This window comes from Physcomitrium patens, chromosome 13 (genome assembly GCF_059467195.1).
Source record: "Physcomitrium patens ecotype Gransden chromosome 13, ASM5946719v1, whole genome shotgun sequence".
Classification (NCBI taxonomy): Eukaryota; Viridiplantae; Streptophyta; class Bryopsida; order Funariales; family Funariaceae; genus Physcomitrium; species Physcomitrium patens.
Window position 1 is genome coordinate 3,135,666 of NC_143422.1, and position 12,485 is coordinate 3,148,150.

General features: G+C 28.3%; 1 protein-coding gene and 1 long non-coding RNA gene across 2 annotated transcripts; one reads left to right on the forward strand and one right to left on the reverse strand.

Moving 5' to 3' along the window:
• Positions 1-6,192: 6,192 nt before the first annotated feature.
• On the reverse strand, positions 6,193-7,179 carry LOC141046070 (uncharacterized). Its single transcript, XR_012218757.2, has 2 exons — positions 6,793-7,179; positions 6,193-6,589 (listed from the first exon to the last, which is right to left on the reverse strand). It is a non-coding gene; the product is annotated as an uncharacterized LOC141046070 (long non-coding RNA).
• On the forward strand, positions 7,170-9,278 carry LOC112290193 (putative plastid-lipid-associated protein 8, chloroplastic). The gene is made up of 4 exons (XM_024536233.3): positions 7,170-7,727; positions 8,046-8,169; positions 8,334-8,513; positions 8,713-9,278. Exons 1-4 carry the CDS (start codon positions 7,431-7,433, stop codon positions 8,901-8,903), a joined length of 792 nt encoding a protein of 263 aa, XP_024392001.1. The 5' UTR covers positions 7,170-7,430; the 3' UTR covers positions 8,904-9,278.
• The last annotated feature ends 3,207 nt before the right edge of the window (positions 9,279-12,485 follow it).

The window sequence follows — 12,485 nt, forward strand, 5'->3', positions numbered from 1 at the left end:
AGCAAAATTTGGTGAGAGCAATAAATTTTTGAATATCTACACATGACTCAATTTTTGAAGAGGTTGAACAGTTGAGCAAGATAAAATTGATATTAAAAGATCAACATTCAAGTCGAAGAAGGAAGGTAGCCAATAATCGAGAGGTTTTGGAAGCTTTTCTTTCTATTGGAATGTGCAATCTTCTTCAAATTATTTTTACTTATTTCTTACTTTTGTTGTAAGTTATAAAAATTTGAGTAAAAATTAATAGTTTAATTATTAATTATTAAATTTTTAATTTGATGTAGAATTATTAAGATTTATTTAAGATTTAAGGATTGATTAAAGATTGATTTAGGGTCTAAGATTTGATTGGGACTTAAGATTTTATTTAAATTTGATTAGGATTTGATTAAAATTTATTTAAAATTATTTTAGGATTTGACTAGGATTTATTAGTATTGATTTAAGATTTAAAATTTCATTAAGATTTTATTAGGATTTTATTTAGGATTTGATTAATATTTATTAGGATTTTAATTAAGATTTAATTAGGATATGACTTAAGATTTGATTAAGATTCATTAAAATTTTAATTAAGATTTTGATTAGAATTTGACCTAAGATTTGATTAAGATTTATTAAGATTTTAATTAAGATTAAATTTTGATTATATTAGGATTTATTTAGGATTTATTTATAATATTTATTTTTAATATTTATTTAATATTTTTTTATTTTTTTGTTAAAATTTTCTATTTCTAGTATTTTTTTAAAGATTATTATTATTTTTTAAAGATTTTTTTTGTTATTTTTCTTTGAAATTAAATTACAACTTCTTTGTAGTTCTTTTGTACCTTCTTTAAAATTTATTTTGAATTGATTTAAATTTGATTAGGATTATTAAAAATTACTTTAAATTATTTTAGATTCTATAAGACTTGGTAGTACTTTTTTTACAATTCTACTTATCTTCCATAGCTTGGTACTCTACTAGGACTTTAGTAGCCTCTTATACTTTGATCATTCGATTCATAAAGTTAGTTGTTGTTTTGATCATGTGATTTACAAGCAAAGGCTCATACTATTTTAATATCTAATTCCAAAGCTATACTTTAGTGAGTAATTTTAAATCTAATATGAAAAACTTTTTTATTTTCTTCACTTGATATATGTACTCAATTACAAATATGGCTTATATATCAATTTATTGGTCAATTATTTAATTCTCTTATTTTATTATCAAATTTCTTCTTTTTCCACTTATTATCTTTAGTTGCTCCATAAATTTTATCTTTGGCTCTTTAAATATCTTCTCAAGCTTTTTTAAGCTCTTCTCAAGTTTATCTAATCTTTACATCTTTTGTCTTTATTATAGCCTCTAATTCTTTTATTTTGTCTTTTATTTTTTCATAATTCTCTATTTCTATGATTAACTTAGACACTTTAGTTAAATCTTCAAGTATGCCCATTCAAATGGCTAATTAGGTTAAAATCCCATGTAAAGAGCAATAGTCATTGAAAAAGTAGTTGAGAGGTATAAATGCACTAGAAAATAACTCTATAGAAGAGGTTATAAGTAAGCTCCTTAGACTTTATTGTGCTTTTCTTCTCAAATCAAGCGGCAATAATTCATATATATATATATATATATATATATTAAATGGAAGAATAACCATCTTCCTTGCATGTTTTAGAGACAATATTTTTTTGAGGATTTGTTTTACTTTCATACTATTGTCATCCTGTAATTGCATGTCTTTTTTATCATCTTCATATTATTAGACCTCTTAGAGCTATCATGTCATTTTTTTCTTTGTCAATTTTTTTCTAATATAATAAATAAGTCCTTTACTTGATACAAATAATAAAGATAAGATAAGATTGATAGCATAGAACTCTTATCCATGTTTGTTGCAACTTATAGTATCAATTTGAAGAGAAGTTTGATCTAATTTGGTACTTAGATCTTTGTGCTAGCCCTTATTATTATGGTTGCCTACACCTTGCTGATATACTAAGGTTGTCTAGATAGAAGATAGAAATTAAGAATTTGAACACTTGCTAATGACAAATGTCTTATATCTTAGTGATTTAATATTCTTTTTTTGAGTTATATGCATCAAGAGAGTAAATTGCAATCATTTCTAGTCAATACTTTATTAAAACAATATATTGAAGAATTTAACATGAAAGAGTTAAAGTACAATTAATAGTGGAATAAGAGTGAATTAATAGAATAGTTGAAATAAGAAGTGTAGAATAGATATTAATTCGTTTTTGAAAGATATTGATAAAATATATTAATAGTCCATATAATAGGAAATTCAGGATGACGAATGAGTGATTTAGTTATTAAAAGTGGTTAATTATAAAATTATGGTTAGAATTTGGAGAATCAAGGGAAAGTATATAGGACTTGTAGAAGTTAATTAAGGTGCCATCGCTGTGATAGTGTGAGCCGGGGTAAGCTTGGTGCTACCTCTTTTCTTTTGTTTGTTATTTTCTTTGAATAAGAGGCTTGAGAGTTTCTGAATATTGTGAAGTGAATTATGGAATGGAAATGTGATTGGTATTATTTGAGAAGAAGAAAGATTGAATGCTGAAATCTGATTGTAGTTCAGTAGAGATAATGAGTTTGTGTTTGTGTGAAACACTGTAATGTGAATGGCAGTTCTGTATGAAGAATTTGAGTGATTGGAACGAGGGTAATTGTGTGATGAAAGCTGTAAGGGGGCAGTATTACAGTTGGAGATTATGAGGGTGAATATATTGGTAGAAATAGTAGTTATTGGTATGACTGAATTGCTATAAGGAAGAGACCAATAAGGTAAAGGAGGAAATTATAGTTTCCTTGTGTGTTCAGATATTGGAAATAGAGACGATACATTCAGGAGGTAATTGATTGTGTGACCGTAACGTGAACGCTTAAGCAACTAGTCATTCCCCGTGTTCAAATCTCCCTATACGGGTTTATTCTGGGAGGTTTCTTCCAGAATAAGTAAAATGAGCAATCACAAGAAGATTGATACAATAGATAGGTAACTAATAATCCTTATAAAGTTGAAAAAAATGAGCCTCAAAAATCCGACTAATGATATAAAGAAAACAACACTATATTAGGATCTTGTCACCTTAGAGTGTTGCCACTTCTATATTATATTGTAGTGGTTTAGAGATAAATACATGATAAGTGAATTAATTTTGAATGAAGTAGTGGTTAGAATAGAAAATTCAATTTGAAGAAATTACTTCATTATTTATCTCAATACATATAATAGAACAAATAAGACCTTAATATCTAATCATATTCCAATGTTTGTTATCTTAATTAAGTTGTATATAAGTCTTTTGAACCTTGAGGTTGCACATTGTATTATGTGAAGTCTTGCTTGAGAATGTACCAAGTACTTAGCTATCAAAGATAAATTGGAAATTGCAATAATCACGCCTTAACAACTCCAATAGAATCTTATACAAATTCTAATTAAGTCTTTAAAATCCTAATCAAATCTTAATAAAATTGAAAAGAAGTCTAAAAACAATTATAAAAGAAATAAAAAGAAATCTTAAAGAATTTTTAAAAAATATATTAAAAAATTAATAAAAACCTAAAGAAAATATAAATAAATATTTTAAAGAATAATAAAAATAAAAAAATAAAATTTCTAAAAATTTTAAAAATTAGATAATTAAAAATAAATTCTTAAATAAATATTAAAATTATAAATTATAAATAAATCTTGAAAAAATCTTAAATAAATAATAAATAAATTTTAACAAAATCTTAATAAATTCCTAATAAAACACTAATAAAATCCTAAAATCTCCTAAAAAATCGTAATTGAATCCTATCTAAATCCTAATAAAATTTCTATAGCTATTTTAAAATCTCAGTAATTATAAATTGAGTCAATGATTTTGACTAAATTTTTTTTCAAATTTTAATCCTTAAGAAAAAAAAATTATATAATTTTTTTTAAAAAATAAACTTATCAATTAAGAGAAAGAGCTCTTACTACTCTTGCTTGTCGGCTATTCTCTTTCTTCAATCTACATGTTAATTTTTTAGTACCAATGCTTCTTGTAAAACCATTCAATTATTTTCTATAATAACAAAAGTATAGATACCTAAGCCAACTATGCTTTCACAAAAAAATTCTTTAATTGAATCAATATATATATCTTAAGATTGTTAAAAAACTCACTAATTCTAAAATTCAAATATCCAAGATTTTAATCCAATAAAACTCTTATATCCTTCAATATAACTATTCAATTGACTTCAAATATAAAAAATATATTTACCACAATTTCATTAAAAAATCTACAAAATTTTACCCATATATCTACTATAATACTTACAAATATGTAAGCTTCTTTTTATTTTTCAAAATCCAAAATCATTGAATACATCTCTCATTTTGAAAAGCTTTCAAATACTTAATATATATCCAAATCACTTAAATCAATGCATAAATAACCTTCTTAAATTTTTTTTAATCTCTTTATTTTATTTAAAAAATAAAATAAAATAAAATAAAATAAACTAAAAAACTAAAACTAAAAAACTAAAACTAAAACTACAATTGCCATAGGTATATGATTTTGTGCCTTAGATTTGAATTTGACCTTGGTTCACAATCAGTCCTCTCTAGATTTCAATTCTTGGTTTTCAAAGACAATTTTTGCTCCAAACTACTCTTAATTTCCTTCTAAAGTTGCTTTTATTATTTATCTTTTTATTTTCTTTATTTATTGTTATACAAAGTAAATAGAAGTATTTTTTTTGAAAATTTTATATTAACACTAAATATTTTTACTACCTTCCTATCTTTAACCAATATATTTTCTACTATGTTTTTCAATTAGGCTCTTCTATAAGTGAACCTTTATTTTTCTTTTTCACCATATAGTGGTGATACAACATAATAACATCTGTTTTTGGCATCACCTATCACCTCTATGAATTTCTTTTGATTAATTGTCATCTATTATAAGTTGGTTTTTATAGCAACTCCATCTTAGAACTTAAGTTGATACCATGGTATAAGTTTGATAGGCCATAGTGTTCAAATGTGTAATGACTTCTCAATTTGTCTTTATGCATTCTTTAAGGCTTTTATAAAATTTCTACTATTTATTTCTTCATATTCTTTCTATTCACCATCATTATCCAAATTCTTCCTATATTAACCTATTTTGATAAATAATTCAATGGCTTTAGCTCCTATTAACCTCTCCACAACTTATATCCTAAATTTTATGTTCTCAAAAGGTGCTTTTTTAATCAAACAACTAAAAACTTTGTTAAGAGAAGACAACCACAATACCACAAAGTGTGATTTTTATTTTTTGTATTTTAATAGATGCTAAAAATAATAATAATAACAAAATATTTTAAAATATCAAATCTTATTATAGTTTATATATATATATATTTATTTATATTCATACTCTAATGGACTATAATTTTCTGTCCATGACATTCAAATTTTGTATGTAAATTTTTTCTATCCATCACATTCAAAAATTCGTATGTATAAATAAATATAAATACACATAGTATCATTTGAATGATTGTGTTTAGTTACAACATTACACCAAATTCACAAGCATCAATAAAATAAGTTGCATTCTACAAGTTTCTATGTGATGGTGCATAAAATGTGATTGAATAGACACAAATACCACTGAATTGTTATTGAATGCATTTTGTCTCAAGTATTCATTATTTTTTCAAAAATATATATTTAACTTAAATAACATTCAACTTAATTAATATTCACACAGAACACTATGTAATAATGTATAGCAGCACATCTAAGTATGAAAATAAGTTCTTACAAAATTTTATCAAATTTATATTCAAAGTAGGGATAAATAAACTGATAACTACTTTTTTATAATAATACAAAATTGCAATAGTTTTCTTTTCTTTTTTGTGAATATGATTTGTCTAAAAATTGAATTGAATTTAGGATGTTGTCAAATTTGAAACTCATTATTCACCCTGTCATGAATGTTTGTTTTGTAATGTTGAGTATTGAGTACTCTTATTTTTGTGTTTGATGACTGAATGAGATTTAACCAAATTAAGTTCAAACAATGTATTAAGCTATACTTTCCTCTGAACAAAAAGTTTTCAACCCAAAAAAAACGCATTTCAAAATTCTTCCAAGAGATCTCTCACATGTAGGAAAAAGAAATGGATGACGTAAAAAACTAATAGTTACCAGCCTTGAAATTATACCTTTGAGTACATTCTCATTATGCTCAGCATAATCTAAGCTGTTCTAATTGAATCACCACTAACCTGTTTAGAAGGTTGCTAATCCTATGCACGTTTAAGGATCTGCTGGACTGACCCACCTCTCCAAGTTTGAAACTTCGGCCAGGATGAGACTGGAGACGGAATGAGGTTCCAACAATACACTACACAATAGCTGTGCACTTCAGCAGTAGCTCTTGGTTCATCGCAGAGGTCGCGTTTTTTTTAGAAAAATCACATGGTAAGTTCGGTAGGGTTCTCAGTGATTGCTGTAAATGTTTGCAAAAATACAGCAAGGTCTCCACCGTTGATGATTCTGTGGTCAGCGGTAATATTCACCTGGTCAACAAGCCCAACAAAGGTCAGATGACCTTTACCGATTTCAATATACACATTCCATATTGTGACATGAAATACAAAATTTCTTCAAGGAAGGCACTACCAAAATCTTGTAACCGTAAGTGCAGAAGCGCGAGAGGGCCCGACTTCGACGGGGTTAAGATGCCAAACATAGAAAGGACATAGAGAAGGAGAACTGTTACCGTCATCCTATTCTTCACTCCAAATAAGCCATTTACTCTTGTTTTAACCTGAAAAGTACTAATCAATAATACAAGTTGTAAGCAGAAACGAAATCTACTTCTACGAGGAGAATCAATTGCTTATTCATTCAATAGTTTCTCAATCAACCAACACTAATTTTCTCCAGAGACTCATTAGACAACATCTTCTTTGTCAAATCCCCACAACAAAAGCAACTGGTCAGCCAACCAATCAACCACTCAAACAAGCAAACATGTTGAGCAAAAAGTGACCAGAAACTGAGTGGATTCAATGAAATTCCGCATCCAGCTAAGAAAATGCTGCCAAATGATGAATGATGCCAAAAACACAAAACTAATAACTGACACCGTCATGAACCAATGAGCTAGTGATAGAGTGCAGCCCTATCCGACTGGGCGGTGAGGTGACATGCCACATTCCCACAGCTCTTGCAATCTCTCACACTGAAAGGTCTCGGGATTTGCTACACTATCATCGCAAAAGCTTTCGCAATTACAGTCTTCGCCATCGTCATCGACATCGTCATCATAGTAGTTGTAGGGTTTAGCTAGGACCGCTGGGAGGTGTAGAGAATCCTCAGGTCTCTTCTCTGACGAGAACCAAAGAAGGATTCGCAATGGTAGTCTCCCCGACCCTCTCTTGCAGCGCATTCAAGCTGGGGTGCGCTTTGAATTCTGCGTCGGCTCGTCCCTCTCTTGGTGGATATGGTCGACAGTCGGGTCCTTGCAAGGTCGCGAGGGTTGTGTGTTCGGATACGGTGTCGTCGAAGAAGGAATGGAGTAGGGTAAAGCCCGGGGTTGCTAACTCTGGAGCTCGAAGGGGTAGGTCGTTGGTGGCAGCTGCTGCGGCGGAAGGGGTTGCTGTGGATGTGAATGCCCCGGCATCTGTTCTTGTTGAACAGCTGCTTTCTTTGGTATGCTCATCTCCCTAATCCTGTCATTTTTTATGCATAATTTTGAGATGGGAAGTATCTCTTCCACTTAATCCAGGTGCGGCAATTTCTTAAAAACGAATGAACTAGTTGAGTGGATGAATAGCTCCCCCCACAAACTAAATTTTGGTTGGAGGATCTCCAGTTATATAGATATGCTTATGAATGTAAAACCCTCCTTCGCCTAGGGGAATTGGGTAATCCATACACAATGTTGCTGGTAATGTCCTCGCCAACGGGTATGCGAACAGCCTTTACACGACGATATGCAGTCATGGACGTACGTGGGAGCATGCGCAGGTCGAGGGTACTGACAGGGGAACGCAAATTGGCGAGCCAGAGAAGTGCGCGATCAACGAAATTGTTGCCAAGTTGGAGACCCAGTGCATTCCGGAACCTCTATCCAGTCCCTTGCTATTTGGAGGTAAAGTATTCTCCTCAGCGCTGTACGCTGCAATTCCGGTTTCCTACCGCAAGCAAGAAATATGGCTTGCTAATTTGGAACTATGGGTATGGTCAGACTGCTTTGACACGCATGAGTCATGAAGGTTTGAATCTGTATTTATGCAAATGAATTGGTGGAGTCAGATTGGGAGGTGGCATATAGCAGCAATCCAACAGCACCGGGTGGATACTACCGCAGCATGCTGGGCCGTGCATTGCTGAAGACCCGGGATATGGTGCAGAGCATCAATGCCCCTGATCTCATCTCTAACAAGGTTGCCTTCGCTGCCTTTGGCCTTGTCGAAGGGAAAGTAACCTTGCAAGGTACCTGAACCTGCCTTGATATATATATATATATATATATATATATACACATATACATATATCTCTATCATACACTGTTTTTACCAACCCTCCATAATTTCTTTCCATTCACAGCAGGAAAGAACCTCGCTTATATATACATACATATATACATATTCCTTTCCTCTTACATTGGCCAGTTTTACTTGGAAATATGCAGGTAAACTGACAGTTTTAGACCAGAAGTGGGTAGAGGTAGTGTTCGAGCCTCCTCAAGTGATGTTGGGGTCGTTTAAGACGCAGTACGGAGGCAACAGTAATGTCAAACTGGCAATCCTGTACCTCGATGAGGTTGTGAGGATAGGGAGGGGTTCTAGAGGCTCTCTTTTCATCTTCAAACGACGCACGTGAGCTCATACCGAATGTCAGCATCTGTGGAGTGTCGGGAACGTCCTAACCGTGATGTCCAAGCCTTTCAGTATTCAAAGCGTGGATTTCAATAGAGTATAAAGTTTCTTCCTTTGTATTTATAAACGGACCATTTTGTAGAGCAAGGATACGCATGGCTTCACGCAACACAGCTCAATGGTACAGCGGGGAGAATAGGAGGATGCGGCAGTTCATAATTTTCATTTGTTAATCACAAATCTTCGAGGCTCAAGCTTACAGTGAGAGTTGATAAACCTCCAGGTCTTCCTCAACCTTCTCTTGATGGGAAGCTGACCTAAAGACGAAACCGATTTATGGATATTTTGGCACAACTTCGATGTCAGTCTTCATACTTCATTGCTTGTAGTTACTGAGTATCAAGATCTGATGGTTTGTTGCTGTTACATACAGAAATGTAGCCTTTTCTCACCTGGATGTTTTGACACTTAAGTAGCAGTTGTTTGGTAGCAGTGTGCCACTTCTGCAATTGCGCTATCTTTGGGATGGATTGAACTGTGCTGTACAATTTGGTTCTGGAGAAATTCATTAACTTCGCAACCAGAATGAAATTTATCATACAACTATCGTTTTGAACATGAGAATAATAAGCGGTGACTTTCAGAAAAACATCAAGTTCTCTCAACTTGAGCCCAGACAACTCATATGCACATGTAATCAAAGCCCTTATTATTTTAGTGTATCCTAACATTAGGGTCATTGCCTTGCTTTGGAGTAATACGTTAAAGCAAGTCATTGATGTGTAACAATATATGATACAACAATAAATCACAATATTAGTAATGTACCCAAATATCACTCAAGAATAAATCTTTAATATTACACAAGAACTAAATAAACAAATGAAAAAAAACGGAAAAACGAGAAGAAAAAAAATTGCATTAATTTAACTTTATAGAAATAACAATAATTTGGTTTAATTTGGTTTGTGGTGTAATTATAAATTTTATATATATGAAAAATAAATCTTTATATATTTATAATAATTTTGCAGTATTATAACAAAAAAAACTATTCTTTGCATTTCAATTTCAAAGATATACAAAATACTTGTATGAATAGTTATATACAAAATATTTACTCAAAATATATAAAAATAAATTTATTGTTCATAATATTTTGAGTTAAATGACTTCTTTTTTGCAATATAATTCAACTTTGTTATAATTGTGCAACTTTCTGATTTATTAAAATAAACTTGAATCTTCTTTTCTTTTCTTTTCTTTTTTAATTATAGGACAAGAAAAAAAATTGGAAGAAAAACCTATTTAGTAATCAACCTTTTTAATTATTTTTTTTTTATTTTTATAAAAATTATAACTAAATACCACATCTATGATCATTAATTTTCTTCAACACAAATTAGTATGCAAGACAACAATCATTCGATTTTTTCATATATTTTAAAAATCTTCATAGAACATGGCATATTCCAGTATTTAATTTAAAATTCTATTTATTCATTTTTTGTTTTAAGATGTATTAAATTAAATAAGATATTATTGAGACTTTACAGATTCAAAAAATCATATTTTTAAAGTGAATATATCTTACAAAAAATATTTTATACTTAAAGATAAAAAAATATTAAAAATAAATAAAACAAGTGAAATACAATAAATTTAATTTTACTTTTGTAGATAGTTATAAAACAATCAGAAATTAATGAAGTGGTACAGTTTGATTCAAATCTTGTCATTAGAGACATTTGCACATTTGTTGAATTGGGTTATTAGGTCAAGCTAGATAGTTATCTAGATTATTGAATGTTAGATTGATACTCATGCCAAAAATAACAAAAAATAATGTAATAACTTTTGTAAAAATCAGACACATGTAGAATCATATATCTAACTTAAGCAAATTAGGTTGTCAAATTATAAAATTAAGACCCTACTCTCACCAATTTATATACTTATAAGTCTTAACATATATATATATATATATATATATCTATTTATATCTATTAAAGTTAGTTTAAGCCCTTGTAAGATATTTTGGAACCCTTGTTAGGTTTTAGTTTTAAACATAAGATAATACATGTTATAATTTTTGTTGAAAATATATGTATGTATATATGTGTGTATTAAAAAACATAGTAGAAGTGATGCACAATAATAATAATAATAATAATAACAACAACAACAATAATATAAAAGTGGGATTATAAATTGGGTAAGAACAAGAAGAAAGGTAAGTATCTGTGTTGTGTGGTAATTGGAGAATGTTGGGGAATCAATCAATCAATCAAGAAGGAAGGATTGTTGAATAATTGTGATCTACATATATACATTCATGTGTATATGCCAACTATTATTAATTTTGATATATGAATATAATATATAGAATATGAGCACAGTTTAACTTGTCGTACATGAATTAAATAATTTTAAATCAATAAAATAAAAAGTTAATAGAAGTTTCAAACATAAATGTTAATACATTATAAATATTTTTAAATATATAAATTTTATATTAAAATATATTTTATTCTAAAAATAAATATGTGATATATTTTAATTTAAAATATAAATATTTATTAATTAAATAAAATTTCGAAAATATATTGACATAAATGACATAAAACACATACAAATTTATATGTCATGAAAGATCTATCTATCTTAAAACAATGATAAGATTAAAAAATAATAATAATAATAATAATAATAATAAAAATCACACTTCTATGTACAATGAGTTGAAAAAACTGCAATGAAATAGTAATCAAGATAAATTTTATTGTAATATTTAGCAAGAAAATTGAAAAATAATTTTAACTATATCTAGCACTAATAAATTAAGTTAAATGGTGTTTTATAAACTAAAAAAAATGGCATAGTTTAAAAAAAGAAAAAAAATGTAACCAAATCATGTTTGAGATTATTTTAATATTAGCATAAGGATATAGAAACACCAATATGGATAATTAAAACATAATGAAATAGTGTTATCGTGAATCCTTAGAAAAGAATTTTAAAAATTAAGTTTCTAGTCTTCAGCTAAGTAGCTAAATTAAATAAAAATGCATCAAAAATAATTTAATAAATAAAATAAGGTTGAATATAAAATATATATGTGATTTGGTTCTAAAATATTATTTCTAAAATTTCAAAGGTGACTTAAGTAAAGATAAAAATATATACTTTTATCATATTAATACAAATTTTAAAATTTATTTTAAGTTTTGAAATAATTAAAAATATTTTATAAAAACTTAAATTGAAATTTCTAATTAATAATAAATAAAAATTTAATTTTTAAAAATTTAATAATATTTTTTAATTTATTAATTTATTCTAAAATATATATACATCAAAACCTTAATACCAAAATCTTAATTATATTTTGATTTTATTTATTATTTAATTTTTATAATTATAAATTAATTATTTCATGATAAAAATTATTTTTAAAAAATTCGTATAAAAAAGTTGTATATTTATTAGTAAAATTATTAATTTCAAAAATACAAAACCTCTGTTGAATAATATTATATGTATGTAACAAACCTTCAACTGAAATTGCTTTTAATTTCTATAAGGT

Bases quoted from the DNA above. Each gene is read 5' to 3' on its own strand.
- LOC112290193 (XM_024536233.3), top strand. From the start codon at position 7,431: ATGGTAGTCTCCCCGACCCTCTCTTGCAGCGCATTCAAGCTGGGGTGC. The intron at 7,728-8,045 runs GTATGCTCATCT...GAGCATGCGCAG, and splicing joins TTGAACAGCTGCTTTCTTTG to GTCGAGGGTACTGACAGGGG. The intron at 8,514-8,712 runs GTACCTGAACCT...GGAAATATGCAG, and splicing joins AGGGAAAGTAACCTTGCAAG to GTAAACTGACAGTTTTAGAC.